Source organism: Xiphophorus couchianus, chromosome 23 (assembly GCF_001444195.1).
Source record: "Xiphophorus couchianus chromosome 23, X_couchianus-1.0, whole genome shotgun sequence".
In the NCBI taxonomy this organism is placed as follows: domain Eukaryota; kingdom Metazoa; phylum Chordata; class Actinopteri; order Cyprinodontiformes; family Poeciliidae; genus Xiphophorus; species Xiphophorus couchianus.
The window spans coordinates 13,992,304-14,016,350 of NC_040250.1; the positions used below are offsets into that span (position 1 = coordinate 13,992,304).

Here is a 24,047-nt window from a genome sequence, read left to right on the forward strand (position 1 = left end):
TAAACACCCTTTCTTTTCTACTTTGTAGAGCTGATGTACAAGTAAACCAAATAAGCTAAATTTTTGGTCTTGCAATATAGTCGGGCCTAACAGAGACAAGATGTTAACATTACAAACTTCATTATTATGTGTCTGATCCCATCAAACTGGACACGTCACTCCTTCTGGTCTTTTTAAATTCATGCTACAGACATATATATAATTATTTGATTATGTTTTTTTCTTGTAGCAAATAAACTTCTGAGAATTACATCAGAAAATGACCTCAATTACAAAGTCAGCTACTTAATTAGTGCCGTTAGTAAATTTTTCATAAATTACTTCTTCAGGGACTTAATCCTCTTGAGTGATATAATGACTTTGCATGATGTCATCATGTTATCTAAACAAAAAACACATTTTACTCCCTGTTTTATGTGGTGTCATTAAATGTTGCACAAGTTAGTATGTTTTTCTGTTGCTTGCTCTCAGTCGATAACAACTGGAGTCATTAACATGAATCCCTTAAATGAATGAGATGAAATGAATGATGACAAACAAAAAGGTCTTTAAGAAGTTTTTTGCTGAATTGACAATACAGAGTTGGTTAGGAAAGAAAGATTATTTGTCAGAGGAGGAGGGAGAAAACCTGCCTTCACTTTGACAGTTTCCAACACACCCCTTTCACAAAGCTGAACATTTTCCCACTGCAGTTAATCCTAAATGCCACAGACTCCTGACAGAAGCAAGTTTGGCTTTTACCTCTCTAACATATATATTCAACATTAGGTTGCATAGGCAGAGTGTATTAACTATAATATTAACTCATATTGTGTCATGAGCAACTATTTCACTGTAATTAAAAATAAGTGATGAGGGGTTTTTCTTGCACATTAGAAATATTTTTTTCTTCTTATACTTTGTTCAGGTTCTCATATTGTAATTTTCAATGATTTCTTGTCATTATGCAGAAGACAAGATTTCCATCTGTACTATACCCAGAAGGCTGTTAGTATTTCTGAATTTATGCACATTATTGACCTACAGTTTGTGAGATTTTACTTCCTTTGCTTCCTCGGTCTTTCATCCTGCAAACTGATAACAAGCGGTGGGCACAGAACAAAGTATAAAGAAAAAGTTCAATGCAAAGGCATCATAATTCTGCAGGAAGCAAAACAGCTTTTGGGAGAAAAAGATAAAAGAAAAACCAAAAACACATCCGCAATTTACAGGGGAGCAGCTGTTACATCAATAAAAACATTTATGTTAGAAAGAAAATATCTATCCCATATTATGTGCCGGTACAAAAAGAAATAGATAATGCTGCAAAGACAACTTTGTCTGATTCAGTGTTAAAATGCAGCAGCCTTTTTGCAGAAAGAGTCAATTCTGAGGTGCTGTTTGTGTAATACAGCACCACTGTGGATCCTGCCACATCCACAGCGGTGTGACAGAAAAAAACTGAATCTGGTACTAACTCACTAAAAGTATCTTTGAGTAACAGGAAAAAATAAGCAATTCTGTACGTACTCTTTTCTTGGTCCTTCTGCTTAGCATGTTTTGCATTGCCACTAGTTCCAATTAACACCCAAACACAAAACATAAAAATCAAAAAAGTGCTCAAGTGGAGGTAACACAAGATTACTACATGCCAATTTTAAAAATATTGGTTTATATAAAATCACAAAACATTACAAACTTCACTATTATGTGTCTGATCCCATCAAACTGGACACGTCACTCCTTCATAGCAGCTACCACGTATCTCAGCAAAAGATTAAAGAATGATCTGTTGAGGATCGACCTGATCCAAAACTTCTCCAAACTCATTATTAATCAAACATGAATCTCTGATAAACGCATGTGAGCATCTGCAGGTTATTAAACACAAATGACACAGACAGAAGAAATCTTGCAGCGGGAGTAGTAATCCAAAACCAAATTAACAAGGCTTGTAAATATTCATAGGAAACCCAAAGAAGTGTCACATGGTCTCCGACTTACTGTTGGTTTTGAGGCGGGCTGGCTCACTGTTGCGGCTTCCCGCCTGGTTGATAGCCTTGACGAAGAAGATATAACGGGTGCCACTCTGCAGGCCATGCACCGTGTAGTGGTTCTGCTTGATGTTCGGTACAATCATCCAGCTGTCTGCTGAGTTGTACAGACCTGGTGGAGGTCACACACACACACACACACACGCACACACACACACACACACACACACACACACACACACACACACACACACACACACACACACACACACACACGCCGAGTGGATAAGTATCAAAGTTTTCTTGATGTCTGAAAGTTGCACAAAGTCTTGCTGAAAATAATTTTCTACTGATGGTTACAGCAACAGAAACATTCTCCCACATATCCAACTGGAACAGAGCAATATTTTATTTCTGAAAACCTCGAGTTAGCCATTGCACAGTAAGAGGTGATTTCTAAAAGTTATGCAACATTTATGTGCACCTACAGATATATTCCATTACAATTCTAACAGAGTTATTACGACAAGTACCCAGGAGGCAATCCAGTGTGTTCACTAAGCTGAAACCATACGGCAAAATGAACAATCTGTTCAAAGTATCAAAGGTACTATAAGTAATCGCCTCCAGGCAACAGCGTGTGATACCCTTTAATGCTTAAATGTTCGAGAGCAGGGGTAATACCAACATGACCACAGCTGGTGGACACTTTCATTCAAAGTGAAGGGTTAGTAATCATGGGTTAGCTCCACATCCACCTGTTACAAACAGTCCTTTTGGTGTCTGAGATATGAAGCTTTTTAAGTAGAAAAAGAAATCTGAGCTCAGAGCTAAGAAGAAATGTAACTTTTAAAGGGTTGTTCCTGTTCCATGTCTTTTGATGAACTGTTAGGGAAAATATTTCACATCTTACTGATGGATTGTTATGCGACAGACTACTCTTTATCATAAAAGATAATTTTCTGCCATAATGCCAATTTGTTCTGGAGCATTTTTAATTAAAAATAGTGTTTTATGCAGCTTCATGCGTCTTCCAATCAACTCGACAGCTTTGTGTGTCTGCTGACATAAAGCATCCTCCCAGCATGCTGCTGCCACTACCATGTTTCATGCTGAGTATTGTGTGTTAAGAGTGTTGTGCATCGTTATTTCACCCCACATAGCAAAGTGGATTGTAGTTTCTCACATAAAGTACCAATAAAATAAAAAATACCTTTGCAAAGCACTTTCTATGTATTGAGATAAATATTGAGATGTTAAATACAATTTAAAAATACAAAAAATATATTTTACACTGAAAATTACATGTTGTGCCCAAAGATGTAACTATAATTACACCAACGTACTCCCAATTCAACATTTTTAAAAACATTTTGACTGCAGCATCAGTTATAAAAGGTCTGGACGAACCATAAAAGAATAACTCCTATAATGGTCAAGTTTGTGCTTGATTGCATTTGAATATAGAAAACTGCATTGTAGCATTAAGTTGTGGCACATCACCATTCATGAAAATAGGTTAGATTGCTTAGAAATACTGACAAACATTTACTTTTTAATAAATCTCACACATGAACCTAAATGTGGTCATTAAATGCAACAATAAATTAGGATTAAAAAGCACATTTCCTGGAGGGAGCTCTCACACAAAGAGCCAGAGACCTGGCAGCTCATTTAAACTTTAGCAATCAAAAAGTGAAATAACTTCCAGAGGAACAGTCTCCTCTTTCTTTCCTCCTGCACAATTACAGAGAAATATAAACTCTGAGAGGGGTACAGCTCTCAGGACCATACTTACTTTGTCCCCTCTGGTTAGGATGCGTTGTAAATTATTGAGCCAGATGGAAACAGCATGCATAAGTAATGGCAAAGAGTCTGCTTGTAAATATACATACTTCATGGGACGCAAATAAGGCCTTTAAAAGTTAGCCGGCTTTAAGAATGAATGAGAGGCGGGGAGGGGAAGGGGCTCTTAAAACTACATTTTTATCTGGGCAAAGAAGGATGCAGGGGTTTTCATCTTCCTTAGAGATTATAGAGGAAGAAAATAAAGATGCAATGTCAAACTTGAACGATGCACGGATGTTTTACAGTTTGCTCCTTCCCACAGAGAAAGGGATCCTGTGCACAATTTATCATTTGTCAGCATCTCCTACAGGTAGTGTTATGTAGACCTTCAAAAGATAAAAGAAGAACGGAGTAGAGAGACATGATTAAACGTTTAAACTCTTTGTTAACACTTCTGATTTCAAAAGTTTCTATTTTTGCTAAATTAGGTCAGAAGACACCAAGGAGGTTTCCTGACTGAAGTGCTCCTCCTTTAAAGAAAGCTGTACTTGAAAGCAATGTGCAGAAATAAAGAAGAAAAGAGAAAATAGAGAAAAAAAAGAGCAATGTGCATCCAAACACCAAGCACGTGTATTTCTCCAGTACTGTATATGTGTGTGTGGCTGTGAGGAGGGAACTGCAGCACAAAGTATCCTGGGAAAAGAAGTGGGTTTTTCTTTGATGATGCAACACAGAGTTAATAGTGGCAGAGTGTGCCTGCATGTGAGCGTGGACGTGTCACACTTTCCACTTCCTTTTGGAGGAAAACACTGCGCTTGTTTGGCCACAGTGATTCAGATTTTCTCCACTGGTAATTGTGTTAATAATTCAACAAATCCATGGACTCTGACAACACATGAAACATGGAGAACATACGTCTAACTCACTAGGCCATTAACACCGCCTTGTTATAGGCCCCTAGGTTACTGAGAAATATTTCATAAAGTAAGATTTTAATTGATGATAATAACCAAAATATCTGCTGGCAAAAAAAAAAGAACGACTCAGCAAGACATGAGCCTGTTTTCCCGAAGCTTTTGCACTGTGTGCCACCTTTGTCTTGCTTGTCATGCCTTAAAGATACGTACTGGTTTTTATTAACTAAGTGACAACAGCATTATCATTTTGAGCTACGAAAACCTCGCTTCGCATCAACTTCAACTCCCTTTCTACCTCTGCTTCTTCCTGAGAGCCCACACAATGCTCCACGTTTCACAGACCACAGTTAGAAGCAACACAGCATAACTTAGTTATTCTTCTTTTTATGCTACAGCGGCTTGCAGAAATAGAAAGACCGCTTGACGTTTTACAAATTTTCCCCTTGGGTAAAGAAGGCCCCAGGTTTGAATACAAGCTTGGGGGGCTTCTGCATGGAATTTACATGTTCTCTCCTCACATGTGTACGTTCTCCCCAGGTACTCTGGCTTCCTCCTGAAGATCAAAAATATCACTGTAGGGTTGAATGGTTTCTCTAAACTGTTCTTAGGCATGAGCGTGTGTGTTTGCTCAAGATTACAGATATCACATTTTCTTTTTCTTTGACCTTATTTTCTGCTGATCCTGTAAAACGATGTTTTGACACATTGACCCAACTCCTACCTCCCTTGAGGAGCTGAAGCCTGGGGCGAGGGGATTGTGGATGGACATCAGCTGGGAGCATTTAGCCACTTGGAAAGTTTAAGAGAAAAGCTATATTGGAGAACTCAAGTGGCATGGCAGACTTAATGGGTTTCTCTCTTTCTCAGTTTCCACTATGAATCTCAGAGGACACTGTGGCAGCAAAGCGCTGAATTTCTGAGTCACTCGGAGTATCATGGCTGAAATGTATCCTGATGTTTCAAATGGCGAAGGCACTTGAGTTGCATGGTTAGATGGAGAAATGTCAGGTTACAGAGCAGAAGAGTGGAAGAGATGATGAAAGGATCAAAGAGTAAAGAGGCACAGGGGTGTGTGTGTGTGGGGGGGAACATGCATGAATGTGCATATTTATGTACATTAATGACAGCCTCCTCATATTGGTAAGTGGTAATTTTCTCCAGCCCTATACATCCATTATTTTCCCCTGGTCTCGTATTTGTTTCCTCCCCCACAGCAGATTCTTTTCTTTCTGTTCATAGAAGTTCTGAAAGCAAATCAACTTTGGTGTTGATTATCTAATGAAGGCCCAGCGTGTTGCTTCATGCCGGCAGCTCTACTGATTAAGATTTGGTTTATAATCTGCACTTTAGAAATGCACTGAAAGGCATTGTAAACATGCTTATTTGGGAGAGCAGTACATGGACTGGATTTATTTCAGAAGAATTTTAGAACATAGTTTCTGTTCCAAATGCAGTTTTTTGATTTGGCCAATATGGCTCACCACCACGGGCGGCATTGGATGGAGGGAGGGCACAAGCACTCCAGGGGGACAAATAAGTAACGTCGTTTTTGCACAGAATACGTTTCTATTTACATGCCCGTTCCACAGGACACCCATTTTGTTGTGTGGTGTAAGCACTGTAAGGAAATATGGCTAAACAACCTGATTGGCTGATGACTCTGAAACTCACACCTCTTTCAGGGTTCTTGATATGGGGCTAAATTAAAGTCATATTTCACAGTTTTTAATGGAATCTGGACTGCATTTGTTAAAAATCTAAAAACAGACTGAATACGAGTTGGATGATCCATCCATCCATCCATTTTCTGTGTACCCTTGTCCCTGGTGCGGTCAGCAGGGGTGTTGGTGCCAATCTCCAACTAACGTTCCGAGCGAAAGGTGAGGTACATCCTGGACAAACAACCATAAACACACACACACTCACACCTAGGGAGAATTTAGAAAGACCAATTAACCTGACAGTCATGTTTCTGGACTGTGGGAGGAAGCCGGAGTACCCGGAGAGAACCCACCATGCACAGGGAGAACATGCAAACTCCATGCAGAAAGATCCCTGGCCGGGGAGTTGGATGATTTTACACAGATTTTACACACTGTGTTGTAAATTAATTATAACACAGATTTCCGAAATCTAGAATTAAAATGTAAGCAAAAAGGAGAATTTAATTCCTTTATTTGGGATTAAGAGTATCTTAGAGTAAATATTTTAAAGATTTTGTCAGACTCTTTAAAATGAAACTTTATCCATTATGCTGCATTCAGTTTCAATGTAACTTTTAGCAGCTACTATAAATCAAGAATCACAATCCCTGTTTACATTTATTGAGAACGGCTGTCACTTTTAAAACAAAAACGGTTATAGTTGGACAGAAATGTTTCATTTCTATTAAATATTTAACATGTAAACAAAATGGCTGAGCAATAATGGGGTTCTGTTGCTTTATTCATCTTTGTTCAAACAGGTCAGTAACTGTGCCATTAATATTTAATACAAGTAATACCTATGTGGAGTCCTTGTGTGAAAAACATCAGAATCAGGATCCTAGGACGCCTGAAAATACACTTCGCATTAACAGGTTGTAATTACTTCTCTTTTATTAGAAATTATATGATTTTACAATCCCATTAACAGCTTTCAGCAGATGGCCTCACATTTAAACTTACAGTTCTCTGGTGTAAGGAGGAGCTCATGATCAACATAATTACTGGAAGGTGTCCAGCTCTTGTGGCTGTAAAATTAATCCTAATTACTGGTGCTCCACATAAAACTGAAACTTTTGAAAATGCTCGTGTGTGTTTAATGATCCCAGATGACAGCTGGCCAAAATTTGAATGAGTCAGCAAGACATAAGTCTATTTTCACACAGCTGTTGTGCAGTATTTCACCTTTGTTTTGCTTGTCATCCCTGTAAATACCATCCCGGTGTTGTGTTATCAGTTGAGTGACAACAGCATCAGTATTTGGATCGGGTTTGTTTTCACTGTGCTGTCTGGCTTCATACACACCCGTCTGTTAGGATGTCAGTGGTAGATCAACTTTGACCCGCATCCCCGCCTCCATTCCTCACAAAGAGGCAAACGGTTGTTGAACTGTGGCATACCACATGTAGAGGCCAAAGTTTGCAGAGAAAAAAATCTTGGGTTTGTTTGGGGGGGGGGGGGGGTTTGACACTGCCTACAGCTTTCCTTGAAATCTGACCTTAATTGCCAGCTCTATTTTCTACTGCTATGCCTGGATGATCCTGCAAAAGGCACAGTTCATAAGACACCATGACCCAACTTCTACATCCCATGAGGCATGAAAACCTTCAGGGAAAGAAAAAAAGCAGGATGGCTCTTAACTGCAAGACTACTTGGAAAGATTGAGACATTGGAAACTGTGTTGTAAATCACGATTAAGTAGCTTTCTAAAGCAACCAGTAAAGGATTTTTGTGCAGATATATTTGGTTTTCACTGTGTAAGACAACCATATGGCTCCATATTGAAAAAAAATCTTCCTAAAGGAGATTATTTTAGCCTTTATCAGTCTTTTATTCTGGGATTTTTATTATTTTTTAAAAAACTAGTATATGCTAACATTTTCTCTTCAACAACCCTTCTGAATAAAATAACACTTAAAATGAGACATGTATACTGTGAGATTTCACTCAGGTTTATTGGACTATCTCTAAGCGTCGCTCAGGATTACTTTGGAGTGAACTTGCAGGCGGACCATCTCCTAACACATGGTCAGCTGTATTAGATCTAAACCACTGAATCTTATCAACCAATCAGAAACAACAGCTGAAGCACTGCTGGCATTCTTCCATAGCACTATATTAACATACCCAGATACTTCAGAACGGCAAAATCCGTCTCCTGCTTTTGTAAATGAACTCACACCTGCTGATGATTAGTTAATTAGGAGCTTCTGATTAGCAGCACCTGGCGGTTTCCCACATATTTACTCCTCTACAGTAAGCTTTTCTGCTTTTGCAGTTTAGCTCAGTCATAGAAAATCAGAAATTACATATTGTTGTTTGTCTGGGGTTTTTAGGGATTAACTTCAGAAGAATCTACTTTATCTTCTAACAGAACCCCTTGGAAATAAAACATGCACAGTGTTCAGCATATATACTGAATTACACATGAACCTGCATGTTTCCCTGTCTGCATCTGTGTGATTGTTTTCTTCTCAAATCATCAAGGCTGAATAAGATATCTATTTGGGAGGACTGCAAAACTGTCATTTAGACATTGAAAAAACTGTCTCTATAATATGGAGGACCTTTAATTTACCATTCAGCAATGTTTCTTGGAAAATACAAAAAAACTCCTGAGAAATAAGTTTATGTATTTGATAAAGAAATTAACTTTGAATTTTGTATGCTATCTAAACAGTTACTTGCATAATAAAACTTCCCTTGGTTTTTAACACTGTTGAGGGAAACCTGGTGCCTAACAGTGTGCTTGACTTGCCTGGAAAGTCGAAACTACAATCTGGGAATGACGCCTCTCCCATGATGAATGGGTTCCAGTTACAAGTTAGAACACCAGTGGAATCTGCTAATTGCTCTGGCCAGAGACCAAGCTCTCTTCTATTAGCAATGCATATTGATAAAAAAAAACCTCACTTCTATTGATTTTAGGCATTCAAATACTGAAGCAGCATTTTCACATCTAGGGGTTGTGAACAATAATGTGTGAGCCACTGGACTGATGTCTTATAAACTGAGAAGTGCAAATAAAAAAGACTCAGATTTACAGTCTATTTTGTATTTGTGGCAGTGGAATGAAACACTGATCTTGGAGGAGCTCAGGTACCAGGTGAGTAGGGTTTTGAATTGTTTTTTGCAACATCGGTTTGTGATAACTGAGCTTTTGTCGTTTCAAAACACTCTACATTTTTTTAATTGCAGGTTCCCTGGAATTTGTAAGCTATACAAAAAGTGTTACTATTATGAAATATAAACTCTTCCTGTCAATTGAGAACATCTCCTCAGCCATAACATTATCCGACTGTGAAACATTTTCTGGTTTGCGGCATAGTCGTTTATAGGCCCTACAGTCTAAACATGTTCTCTTCAACAAAACCGTTTGTCTGAATGTGTGTGTGTTTGAGCGTGTGCTTTCGACTCACTGATGAAATTTGTCTGGCCAGTGTAGATGGTGTACTGCAGCTCATAGGAGGTGACGCTGAACTCGTCTTCTGACGTCCAGTGAACGGTGATGGTGTCATGGGAGGCGGTGCACAGCTCATCCCTGATGGATGGCGGGTTGGGCGCTACATGTGGAGAGAAAAAAAAAATCAGGATTTACTTCTAAGTGATGCTTCTTTTGTAAAGATCAAAAAGACAAAGGAATAGGTTGAAGATATTTACTGATACTTAGAAAGTATCAGTAAATACTGATACTCTGATAATCAAGAGTTGCTCTAAAATTGAACAATCCCATAAAAATTTATTCTTACCCATTGAGCTATCACAATTACAAATGTATATCTATTTTACAGGGAATTTACATTATAGACCAACAAGTAGCACTGTTGTAATGTGAAAGGACACATTGCTCAAAATGTTGCATAAACTTATATTTAGTGCAACCTGTTCAGTGCAAAGTTCAGAAGGAGAACATTTATCAGAGAAGCTCCCGAAAGGCCAATGATTACTTTGGATGGGCTTGCAGAGATCGAGTGGGAGAACATGTTGACAGGACAACTAATAGCTTTGAACTTAACTGTGCCCCCAGGTCAGATTAGAAACAAGAAAGCTATAAGAAGACAACTAATCAGCTCTATTTGTGGTTTTGCCACAAGCAAACACGTATAAGAACATTTTCTGTTCAGTTTTTGGCCCAGTTAATGCGGTTAACAAACATTGCATCTCACGGAGATTCACCCTGCATTTTACAGCCTCATTGTAAATTTTTTTTATATTAAATATAACATTACTGCAATGAAACTTGTACTAATGATCAAAAATAATAATGTTTTTAAATTAAATCAGTAAGTCTTACCTGTTAGGTAATCTAGACCCTCTAATATCTTCTTCTCTCGGGAAAAGTCAAGGGCAAAGTTATCAAATGCTTCATTCAAGTTCACATCAGGGATGAGTACCTGGGAGGAGGCCGTCGCCATCGCTACCCTGTAAAATGATCGGGGCAGAAGAAAGGGGACAAATCAGCAAAAGGGGCAAAAATACAAAAGTTCAGGAGGTCACATGGGTGTATGAATGAAGGAGAGAGGAGGAGTGTGAAAAGATAAAAGGTGGTGGAGGTGGCAGTGAAGCAGTGGAGTGAAAGAAGTGAGGTGACGGGAGGTGAGAGATGGTAGACACAAGAACAGGTGTGGAAAAAGCCACAAAGAAGACCTCTGCAATACGTTCTGTATGCCTCTGTCGCTGTGTTTCGAAAGAGACGTGAGGCTCAGCACAAACTGAAACCTCTCACAACTCTGCAACTCGACAGAAAGGTACGATTGCTTTGAGGATGAGTGAGCAGCTCGTGGCAGGAACCAGGGTTGCAGCAGAGTTACGCAGCAGACTATAGAGTAAAGCACGAAGCAGTTCTAGGCCTTCAAATTCCCGGGTTTCAGTGAAGTCGGTGAGGGTTCAACAAAACTGAGCAACATAAAACATTCAACTCTGGGTGAAGACTTCTTGACAAGATCTTTGTCTGTGAGACAGAGTAAAAAGCGCCTCAGCTCAAGGTGGGAGGAAAGGATGTGGGTAATGAAGACAGAGCTGGCTCTTAAAAGATGGATGATTCTCAGCAGAGGCTTGACATTGATTGCAGGAACCAGGCATGTTCGATACAATGGTGAGTTTACCAGCAGCCCTTCAGCTGGATTTCAGAAGTAAAAACTGAATAAAGGAGAAGCTAGTCTGGAGTGAAAGATTTGATTTAAAAAGTAAAAAACTTCTATTTTCAGATAAATTATAAATGAGTCTTTTGGGAAAATTCCAAACAAAATCCGATCTAGAGGAACGAGTGTAAGTAAAAAAACCCCGGATGACTTGAATAAAGTTCCTTCTCAACTCTTATCTTTAATTTACAACCACTTTCCTGTAACTAGGTGTCCAGACTAACTTTTAGTTTGGTGCACTGGTTACACTGGTGCACCAAGCAGCAGCACAAAAAGTTTTTACTACCAAAGGATTTAACATAGCATTTTTACAGACTTAGTTCTTTTTCTCATCACTTTCCATAAAGGCAATATTGACTGGTAAATGATTAATTAGTCCAGTAAACATTAACTGTTTTCTGATTGGTTTAGACCACAACATGGCCTAATGGGAGTCTGTTGAACCACAGGGAGATGCCCAGTGTCAAGAGGAGGCTTCTTTATTTCCTTGAATGACTGGTTGCAATGGTATGACGATGGACATGGCTTTACATGCACTAATGAAAACTCAAGTTGCATTAATAAGTTGGTTGATTTAAATAATAAACTGTGCAACTGTTATTCACATAAGCACTAGCTTATGTGCTCAGTAGTGTTATTAATATATTCATGATCATTTAAAAAAATAAAATAAAATCTCAGCAAGGTCTGAGCTGCTTTCAAGCTGGCCACATATTGAATCTTCTCTATCTGCCAATTGTCTTTGGCAGATAGAGATAAATATTTATTACTTTTTCCACCTTCCTGTGTGTGCAGAGTTTCTGTGTCATGACCCACCTCTCTGCCACGTTCCTGGCAGACTGAAGGAAGCGTGCATGGTCGTTCTCCTTTAGGCTCTGCTCAGCCTGGGTGATGAGGGCACTGGAGCGCTCCAAGCATTGGCGACAGTTTGCAATCTGCTGAGCCAACTTGCGCAGTTTCATCACCTGAGACAAGCACGAGCACAGCTAAGGTTGCTACGTTCTGACACAGTCACTGATTTATGTTCATTTGCACAAACTGAATCTTGTCAAGATTAATTTCTGTTATGATCACTGTTACAATAACAAGACTGTTTGTGGTTTTTTCTTCCATGCTGAAAACGCAGACAACAATGGCAACTTTATAGTGTGTTGCCTGGGAAATGTTTGACTACCAAAACCTCTGCAAGAAGCTTCAGCTGTACACAATCTGTCTTTCAAGCTGATTTTAGTGTTGTCATTGTGGAGGTGTCGAATCTAAAAGCCATTCATGCTTGCAGAAGCATTTCAAAGGACCATGCGAGGTACATCATAGCAGCGTAAAGCATAAAACATAAGTTTCAAGTACTTGTCTTATAATTCTAGTAATAATAGTAAGTAATATAAATTCCTTAAACAGTCATTTGCATATGTTGCACTTTATAAGTCCATTAAAGAACATGAGGAACATCTTTTCTTTGTTTACAGATAATTGGAACCAGTTGCCAATGAATCTTCTGTATCCAAATGTAAAATCACAAACATGAAAAATACTTTTATTCTACAATTCAATTATGTTTTCTCAACACAGGGGTGTAAAGACAAATCAAAAGGTTATTCATTTTTTAACAAATTGGTCAGTAATGTGATATATTCATATTCATAAAATGGCACAAACATGTCTTTTATTTTTTTTATATGTATATATATATATACATATATATATATATATTTTTTAAATATAACAACTAAAAAAAATTAGAGGGTTAGGGTTCGAACGGTTTCGCAACCCTTGTCCTCAAAGCCCCACGTCGTGCATATTTTAGAAGCTTTGAATACTGTTTCATTACCTTCCTCTAGTTTACATTCTCTAAAGCTTCATCTCTGACCTATGTGATGAGTTCCTTAGTCTTCGTAAGGATCATCACCTTCACAGAACAGATGTATCTATATTGACATTAAAATTCACATTGGTGGCTTCTGAAAGAAACTGGTTGCACTAATAGAGAAAAGTTTTTATTGGTCAAATAGCCTGAAACTTATACACCATGTTTATTCCACTTCACAATTTTATGCTAGTTTGTGTCAAATTAAATCTCACATGAAATAATTTTTTTGTGCTTGTAACCTAGTAATGTTAAGAAACAATCACTTCCTTATCTTTGACCAGTGTCCACAGCAATGGTCTGCAGGTTTCAAATGTCCATGAAAATATCAAAGGTAGGAAACATGTGATTATGGGCAATCACTATTTACATCCAGAAAAACTGAACTTTCTGTCCACCAAGAGACATACCAGGGTTCAAGTAAGGCTACTGCATTTTGTAAGGCCATTTCATTCAACAGCTGTAATGTGATTTCCCATTGAGAATAAGGAAACCATTCAAGCTTTATTTGAAATTAAAGTAATCTGTTTATCTTCATTCAGGCTTATATCCTGACTCTGGATGTGAACTTAGTTTGGTGAAACTCCCTTAATAAATAACCAAAGGCTGTTCAACAGTTAGAGTAAACAACATGAGAGATACACAAATACAGTGCTTCCTTTATGGGACTTTCCCACTGTAACCATGATTAGTTAGGAGAAGATTAAAAACTCATGCGAGACCAAGTCTGTTCCCATTACCATGGAAAATGTCCTGATTACAATGAAAAGCTAAAAAATAATCCACTCTGGCATTTTGGATCATACATGGTATGACTATAGTATATAAGGCAACATCTCTATGTTTGCATAAATGCTTTCACTGTGAAATGTTTCTCTTCGACTTTGGTGTCAGAAACATAAATCTGAAATGAAGTGAATCATTATCCACCTTTATTCAGCAGGTGATAAAAGGTGCTGAGTGTCGAGTTATAAAGCTTAAGACTTAATGGGGTGTTTTACTGACGTCTCAGATAGTCTTTCTCTTTGGCCCTCAGGAACAATATTTGAGCTGGTTGGTGACTGGAAACAAGCAAGATGGCCTTATTGATGGGATACTATCTGGCGACATCTGCTGCGAACAACAATTTTAGAGACGATTACTCCTCTCGCTAAGAATAATAGACAATATGGTCCAGGCTGAGAGTGTTTCTGTACGAGCATCTGTTTTATTTAAACAGATGAGTCTTTTGTTGCTGAACTAATGCTAAGGTTTGTCTTTCCACTTCTGGACTGATGGGTGAATAAGCAACCAAACATGGAAAATAGAAATTTATATCAAAGTTTAAAAGGAAATCCTCCAGTCTTGGTTCAATAGTTCATTAAACTGTAATATATTTCTACAGTACAAGTTCAGTATGCCCACCTCCACATGCCTTCCTTTAAATGTTACTTAATTTTACAAAAAAAAAAAAAAACAATCATAAGCCCACATTTTATATTTAGATTGAAATCTCAAGTTCTTTACCAGATTTTAGTTGTCCAAATAAGGAGGAACAAACAGTAGTGGTCCCAATGTACATGGGACAGGTGTTTCACTCCTCAGTTGATTTTATAAATGGATGTAGATGATTCATCAGCTGCTGTATATTTGCAGAGGCATTGCTTCATTGTTCTGAATCAATGAATTATGTGCTTCTGTAAGAGCTGCATATTTTTGTTCTATCTTTTTCATGAAATTTAATAGTGTTTATTGATTCAAGGCAGCTAAGTAGGATGTCATAATCTCATATCAGGGATGGAGTCAGGGCTCAGACCAGGACCTTATTAAATGATTGATATCAGAAGACTGTGAGTTGCTGGTCTACAACATATATCCTATAAATTATTTGAAAGGCTCACATAAACCTGATTGTTGTTCATTTCCAGGAGATTGGCAAAACCCATTAAAAACATGTGAGAATAAACTTTAAAAATGATTCTTGGAGGGTGGCAGCTTCTAACAGTAGTTCTGGCAGGCAAATAACAACATCTAACCAGCCATTTTAAGAATTGAAACTTTTTATTATCTTGCGATAATTAAGTATTGGCCTTTTTACTTCAGTAAATAAATACTTAGGACTGTGGCTGCACAATATTAGAAAACTTAATTGGCATTTTACTTCTTCCAACTCTCTCTGTGACCTGTATTACTTACTTGAAGGTGCATTCTATTAAAACTCTAAATTACTTGTATGTATCATTTCAGCATGAGCAAACATTCATGCACAAATGAAAATACTAATTTAACTACCCAGCCAGAGAAATCAGAGAATCTGCAGTGACCTTCAAAATAAAATCCTGGACCTGGCTCACATATCCCCCGCTGTCCTAGAGATGCACAGAGCACACTTTTTCACACTTCTATAATGTTTAATTTAAGGAGCTAACTTTATAAAGAATGTTTCCTGCAAGTTTTATCAACAGATGACAAAGGAGATTGAAATCATTATGATCAATAACTGATATTACAACAAAACAGTAAACATGGAGGCACTACCTTTGCACTACTGGAAAAAAGCTTGAAAAACCTCTTGCTTTTCTAGAGCTGGAAGTGAGTTTACTGAAGACTAAAGGTGGATGAATCAGATTTGTAATCAAGTGAACAGCTATACAAGACATTTTTAACATTATAGCAGTTTTCTTAACCACATAGCCTAAATAGCATTGATTTTAATGATGTCTTGGACCAGGTCTCAATATTATTCGAGTTTTAAGTGACTTGGGTCAGTATTAGCTACAAAATCTCAACATTGGGACTAATGTTCTAGGAATCATTAAAAACAGGAAGAGAGGATGCCTGGCAGACAGCCAGTCATACCATTCAGGCACACACATTAGACTAGGCGTGTACATATGTGTGTTTTATTTTGACAAGTTGTGACTATGACAGTTTAGTAACCCTCAAGAGATCCAGAGCCCATTAGAAGGACTCAAGTACCCGACATTACTGCCTACAACAGTAACCTGGATCAGTGGTTTGTTCAAATATGTAAGACTAACTGTGTTTCCCTGATAATGCGTGGTCATGTGGCATATTCACTTTGCGCATTTCATTCCTTTTTGTGACCCTTTCAGGTATTTTCTGATGTTTTACATTTTCTTTGTTTTTGACCTATATCTTATCATCCTCCCTTTCCTGTCCTCTGCCAGACTGACTGAGACTCTTGGGAGAAGAAGTTCTGCCTTTTGTCTGCAATCTCCAGGAATAAACTGACACGCTTCTTTATTCTTCGAACCATACACACCAAAAAGCCATATCTCTCCTTATATTCACTGCCCAGGAATATGATAACTTTTCTGCCATCTTAAAAATACTCCAACCATCAGCGTGCATATATCCTCTGGGAGAGTCTCTGTCATGAATCCCTAAACACTCAGGTAGAAAAAGCAGCCGCGTTATACACGGTTTAGGGTTAGACCACAGACATTTCTTTTTAAATCCTAGACTTCTCTTTGAAACCCAAGAGTGAAGTTCAGAGGTTTTCTACATTTAGGTCAGCTGCCTGAATCTCAGCGGTAGAATACTAAAGAAGAGGCCTGACAAATATATTCAGTCCACAGCAGTTCTGGTTTATTATGCACTCTCTTGTATAAAACCAAAATGTGCTTGCAGACTAGGACTGCTAGTGGCCTAGTCTGCAAGCACAACTTTTTAAATGGTGTGAAACTCTCAATTTCTAGTCTATTCATACTGACATGTAAACATAAAACATGATTAAAGATGCATTTTCCTAAGCCCCTATCGCACAATGTTCCAAAATACATGCAACTTTAATTTCCTGACTTATATCCCAATATTCTAATAAAATGTACCTTGGACTCTTTGATCTTGACAGCGATGACCTGTTTTCTCTGGCGGATGATTTCCACTAGCTCATCACACTCCTCCACCAGCTTAGCTTCATGCATGGCTGTATTTACCTGAACAAAAAAAGGTAATGAACTTGATAATAAAATATGACATCTTTCACACATCTTGAATTTCTTTACACTGTAGGAAATAATTTTTAAAAAGCAGTTTTTCTTAGTAAATTATCATTTTAAATCTTCAAAGGTTTCATTCATTTATCTTTTGCCTTATGCAACCCGTACACCTGGAACGGAGGCCTCCAGCAACATAATGCACCTGGTATGGAAATACTTCTGACAAACGCAGCAACAATAGGTGATTTAACTCACTAATTGTTTTCACAGGAACAATCATAAATCCTTATATTGCTAAACTGATGTTAGTCCAGAGGGAAAAAAGAGCGTTGGAACATTAAGTTTATAACTTGGAGTACATCGGATGTGATGGGGAGGGAAAAAGGACAGGTCAGTGTAGACAAACTTGTTCTATTCAGCTCGTAAAATGTACGAGCTGAACAGCTGTGGAGAAAAATGCTTACACAGTTTTGCCAAATTGTTACAATGATGCTACAATGAAACTACAACGTGTTCTTTTATGGAGCCTGAAAAAGTATTCCAAAACACCAGTTTGTAGAAATCTACATTTAGGAAAAAAAGAGACTGATTATTTGGAATCTTACAATCTTCACTGGAAGAAAAATCCCACAGATAGCCGTCTGGGATTTACTGGCAAAATATGCTTACATGGTGCCAATTTAATATATTCTGTGATTATATTTGGGCCAAAGCTGCCGAGGCAACTCAGCATCACTTCCCTGTATGAGTCCAACACAGTTTAAACAGCCAACTCTAAAAGTGTTTTTGCTGAGTTGCAACAATGAGCCCCCAGCAAAAGGTCTGCCAACTACATAATATAATTACACTGAAAGCTTCAGAAACACTTACGGCAGGAGTTTAAATGAAAAAAAAAAAAAAAAGGACAGATCTAACTGTACTGCTGAGGAATGGAGATGAGAAACTGAGCTGCAAGCGTCCAACTGTTACACCTGTCTTTTTTTTAATGTGAGGAATAGTGGTAAGGATTCTGTCAAAGGTACCAGGTTCTTAAAATGTACTTAAAATGTGTACAAATATATGAGTTAGTGTCCGCATCTATCATCTATCATCTCTGAGAAGCAGAACATGACTGGATGTGATTGTATCTGATTTCTGCTCTGTCTCCTGCATGAATTTAATTTTGTATTACATTAAACAATTCGAACTATACACTGTACAACACAGCATAGGTGTACAAATGTGGAAACTGTATTTGCAATAAAGCAAAAATAAAAAGCTGCACTCATCTTCTCTTGCACTGAGCCCTGCTGAGATGTTCACTATGTGCAACTCAAGGGCTTTACCTCATGATGACGGGAGACCCACATTCTGTTAGTAGGACTGTGTGCATCAGAGAAATTACAAAGTTTTCTCAAGAACACTTGGGAAACAAAACAACCCGGTGCAGTGAGAGATAGAGGCTTTAATCGTTTAAACAGCCACATTCAGAGCTGTCCAAAAAATGCAGACAAGCAGCAAGAAACTTTTCCTCTCAAAGATGTTCTCCAATGCCACAACATCCACAAAGCACATTGTTGCTTTAACTGCTTGACTGAGTCCTAGAGTATTTGTTGTCAAAACAAGCCATGCGTGAGGCTACTCTGCTGTGTACCAATTCATAATAACTTATACAACATTGGAGAACAGTCTGGAAGGCAAAAACCTTCAATTTTTAACCAATATGGAATAAAAAACATAAAATGTGAAAATGAAATAAAAAGGACCAGAGGTACACTGTTAAAATGCAAAGACTTATCCTGTCAGGTTAATTTTAAATATTTACAGATGTGATAAAAGTATTTGTAATTTATTTATTTTTTTTGCATTTGTTTATAGATCTTTTAGTGGATGTTAGAAAAATGGAAAATAACTGAAGTGATTTAGTAATTCATTTCAAAATGGTAAGCTTACTTTCATTCATTACAATGTTGAATTAATCAATCGCATATTTCTGAAGATTATCCCTTACAGATAACAGAAACATGAAATTGTGTTTCTCAGACAACTAAAATAGCAACTAAGACCAATGAAAAGTATTTTAATAGAGAAATTCCTTGTTATGCTCCACACATTGATAGAGAAGCTGGCTGTTCAGAAAGTAATGTAACCAAAAGCATGTAAGGTTTAGTGGAAGGAAAAAGTGTGGTAGAAAATGTTTGCACAAACAACTGACAAGTGCAGAGTGTGGGAAAGTTAGAAACAAAGTTAATTCAAATATTTGGGGCAGATTTCCCAGAGACAGACTGCAACTAGAATATGTTCTTCATAGACAGACAGACAGACAGATTCAGGACATTGGCTACAACGGTAATACTCATTGTTTTGAGTCACTCCAGAACAAGAGACATCAGAAACATCTTACACAGAAACACAGGAAAAAGAACTGACCTGACGCTGCTTATTATGAAAGTAAATTTTGCTTTTCTTCAGGAAAACAAAGTCTCAGAGTATAGAGGAATAGTGCAGGGCTGCACTTCGCTGACTGAAGATTCTACAGTCAGGGAAGATTTCATGTGTTGGTGTTGGTCCACTGTGTTTTGTCAATTTAAAACATGCAGTGCATGTCTCACTCTGCTGACAAGCTTTATGAAGATCCTGTTTTGTTTTTCCAGCAGCACTTTGTACCTGACCTCGCTGCCAAAACTAACAGTTCTTGGTTTTAATTAGAATGGATTTACTAGGCTGATTGACCATCTGACCCAAACCTCCGAGGTCATGGGCTATTGTCAGGAGGAAGACGAGAAACACCAGAACAATGCAAATGAGCAGAAGGCCAATAAAGCAGCAAGGAAAAAAGCTCAACAGAGCCATGAACTGAATCTTCTCTATCACATGCCTCATTGATGCAGTAATTCATGCAAAAAAAGCCCAGGCCAAGTATTGAGTGCAAACACTGAACCGTTTAAGGCTAGCATTTTTATGTCAAACATTCCTTTCTCATTGGTCTTCATAATCTTTAAATTTTCAGAAAAACTGAATTCCGATATTTCAAAAGTCATTAAGCATTACTGTTAAAACAAACAAATAAATTCCTGAAACATTTAAATCTGTCTGGAATTACATAGTTATGTACATTTAAAATGTTTCTAAGTGTAGGAGGTGTGTATGGTCGAAGGTTCAAATAGGCTCCAGTTTAGAGAGCAGATTGAAAAAGCAAAAGAAAAGTAAAGAATTGTCTAAACTAATATAAATGTCCAACACTTCTTTTACTTTTCTGTGTGTAATTATTTGCTGGAATAATGGGTGCTGAGTGTTTTAAAGGTGGCCCATAAGGCTTTTTCCTTTAGTGAGTTGTAAACCTCTGTACAGCCAACATAAAAGCTCTGCAACGGTTTCAAAGCCAAAACAAAATGCCGGTTCTCCCTACAGCTGCTTGTAAGGCCTCATTTACACAACAGGATTTTCTTTCCTGAAAAGGTATTAACAAAACAATAAACAATAAGAAAAAACACTCTACCATAGCTGGAATTTTCTAACATTTTTCTCTTCCTGCTTTGTCAGAAAGTTGCAGTAAGACTCTAAACGCTGTATTTGCATTTTAGGAAAATGCCATTTTAATTGCTCCTTTCACTCTTCTCATATATTATTTTGAGCACTTTCTGTGTGATTGACTGTTTTGGCTATTATCATCTAAACCATAATGTGGGCATCCATTACAGAAAGAGGCCAGCCAAATGGACACATATATTACAGCCATGAATAGCATGGATGCATTTTGAAATATAACAGACTATCTTGTTCTGCCTATTGATATAATGATGATAACACATTTTTAACACACTTTTCTGCAGAATTGAATCACCTGTAGATGGTTTCCATCAGAATGGCTTTGAGAACTTTTTAAACCGTGTACCATGAAATGTTGGATTCATTTCTGACAAATATATATATATAAAAATGCCCAATTTAGCCAACGAGAAAAAAACTTTGTCTGCCTTTATTAATATGTCTGTCTGCAGTTCAGCCAGTTCACTGAAAGTGATATGTAATTATCACATAGTCTGACCACATAAGATTGCCGTCAGGGGACGTTGCTGACTGGGTGCTTATGGAGACCTGACACTGACACCCTCAGTTGAAGTCTGAAAGGGGCTTATGAAACTACTTACTGTAACAACCAAGTTCCACTCATCGCTCCACAAAGCTCATTATTACCCAGCAATCCACTTAAGCCTCTTTATTCACAGCTATTCACATAAACACACACACACTTATTATTACTATCTTTGTAAGGACACTCACTGAAACAAACAGAGCCCTTCAACCTTCCCTAAATGTTTGACCCCAGCTAAAACCTAATCCCAAACTTCACTCTAAAACTGAGTCACAAGCTACTAGCATCTTTTTGGGGATTTTTAACAAATGCATTAATTCGTAGATCTAAAATTAAAAAAACACTTTCTTCAAAAATGCCCACAGAAATACGATTATTATGACAAACAGAGATCTGATAGGTAAAAGGTTGGTAATTAAAGCTGAACAAATAAACTGGCGAGGATCACTGTGAATTGAAACAGGGATTGTTACATAAACAATCTTCTCTGTGGTCGTTCTGCTTATTCAAAGGACTAACATCTTTTTATGGTCCTGACACTAATATCTATCTTGTGGGAAATTTCTATCATTGATTTCCCTCTTTGAAAACTGTAAGACTTCCAGGAGTAATAGAGTTTCTTTTACAGTACACTACAGGACTAAGATAACCTGTGCATGCCTGGTTCAAGCTAATAAATATATATTTGTTCTGATTCAGGAACGTAGAGCAAGATGCACAGTGTAGTTCACCATCCACATGTAGTTATGTCCAACTGTTTTTAAAGCTAGTCTTCTTTTACATCTGTCTTAGCGCATTATTAATATATTTTAAAATTAATCATTTTTTTATCTCTTTATCACCATAAACATATCACAGATTATATGCCACATCTTACATCTACAATACAGTAAGTCCTTGCAGATATTAAGCTGCCACAAGTTTGTTGATCCAGTTTCTTTTTATTGCCATAAGCAAGTTGGCATTTTTAAATTCAAGGACAGTATCGTTCTCATGACATTCAGTTCAGCTGCAATTATACTCTCTTAAGTTCAACTATTGCACATAGAGTGTCTTGCAAAAGCACTCAAACCCCTTAAGCCTTTTTGACATTTGTGACCTTACAACCAACATCTTGAATGTACATTTATAGGATTTCTCTGTGACAAACTAACACAAAGTAGTGCAAAATTATGAGGTGTGAGGACGATGACTCATTATTTTCAATTTAATTTTAGAAATTTAATTTTGACAAGTTGACAATTGGATACAGCCCCACAAAAACCTAACTTTGAAGAACTACCTCCCACTGTAATTTCAGCTGGAAGTCTTTTTCTTCCAGGTTGATTGCACACTTAGAATAAATATGCAATATACTTCTTGTAATTTACTCAGATTAATGCTCTTCTTTCACGAACTATCGATTTAGATGGGTAGCCATGTCTTGTTAAATCTCTAGTTATTGCCTACTCTCAGATGATAGATACCACTGAACTGTTCAAAGGTTCAGATCATATTTTATGTCCATCACTTCTTTAGATACCCGACTACCTTATCTCTCACATGTTTCCTGTGTTCCTTGGTTTTCACAATGCAGGTTGTTGACTAATATTCTAACAAATCTAGAAGTGACATCTGAAGAACGTTGGTAACAAAGTGATTTACTTGGCTGCTGGTTTATTCCAACAAAATCCCAGTAAAATTTGAAGTGTAAAAATGTCAAAAAGGAGAAATGTTCAAGCTGCATGAATACTTTTGTAAGGTGCTGTATTACAAAACTCAGATATTGTGATACAGAAATGTGTAAATTGATAATACTTTAAAATAACACCTAATTATTATAATCACACTTATGTTTAAATGGAAAATTAAGGAATTGGCTTAACTGATAAAACTATGGACAAACACAAAAGTACAATTTGACTATCTACTGAAACCAAAGCAACTTTTAAAAACTGGAATGTTTTATTATGTGACATTTTCCTATTGCAATTGTATTGTTACACTCTGCTAAAAGTGGAGCTGCTAATGACACATATTGCTGGCAGGCAGATCTCCCCAATGCTCCCGTGGAAAGGTTACAGACGGTATCTGAGACCTGAAACAAAATATCAGGCAGCACTGCAGCCATCTTCCACTGCTGATTCATATTCTGCACACAGTGGGATCACTTTCAGTGTACACACACCCAGACAGGCCTCGACTAATGACTTGCAGCTCGCTGCTTAATCGGTCGACATACACGTCTGAGCGTTTAAACCCAGTAAGCTTCTGCCTGATGTGTTTCTTTCGCTTTTTTCCCTCCATCAGCTCTGAAGGCTCACATGAAACTTTAACTGGAAAACTTAGGGTTGGATACACTGGCCGCTCCCTTTTCTGCATTCTAGATAAAAAGCTTACTCCACAATAGCTGTGTCTGAGTGAAGCTTCCAAGTAATTAACACATTATTAAAAAGTTTCCACTTCTCAAAGCTTTGGCCCCTAGTAAGAGCATAAACTGTGGTCTTTGAAGACAAACTGTATGTGAAGGATGCTAAAATGTAAATCACCAGGTTTTAAAATCTTGGAGGAATAGCCATTGCATATTCAACAACAATATCATAAAAACTGAGCTCATTTTTGATTAGGAAAAGTAATAGATTTTATATAGTTATTCAATATCA

The 24,047-nt window shown here is 37.5% G+C and overlaps 1 protein-coding gene across 5 annotated transcripts in view; it reads right to left on the minus strand.

The window, feature by feature from the left end:
• The window catches only part of mid2 (midline 2), a 154,311-nt gene that overhangs the window by 14,438 nt on the left and 115,826 nt on the right, over positions 1 to 24,047 (minus strand). For all 5 annotated transcript variants that reach the window (XM_028008933.1, XM_028008931.1, XM_028008930.1 and 2 more), the window contains 5 exons: positions 17,220 to 17,327; positions 12,339 to 12,487; positions 10,676 to 10,803; positions 9,801 to 9,944; positions 1,984 to 2,145 (listed from right to left, as the gene is read on the minus strand). In XM_028008933.1, coding sequence (XP_027864734.1) covers positions 1,984 to 2,145; positions 9,801 to 9,944; positions 10,676 to 10,803; positions 12,339 to 12,487; positions 17,220 to 17,327 — 691 coding nt within the window. The remainder of the gene's footprint in view (positions 1 to 1,983; positions 2,146 to 9,800; positions 9,945 to 10,675; positions 10,804 to 12,338; positions 12,488 to 17,219; positions 17,328 to 24,047) is intronic.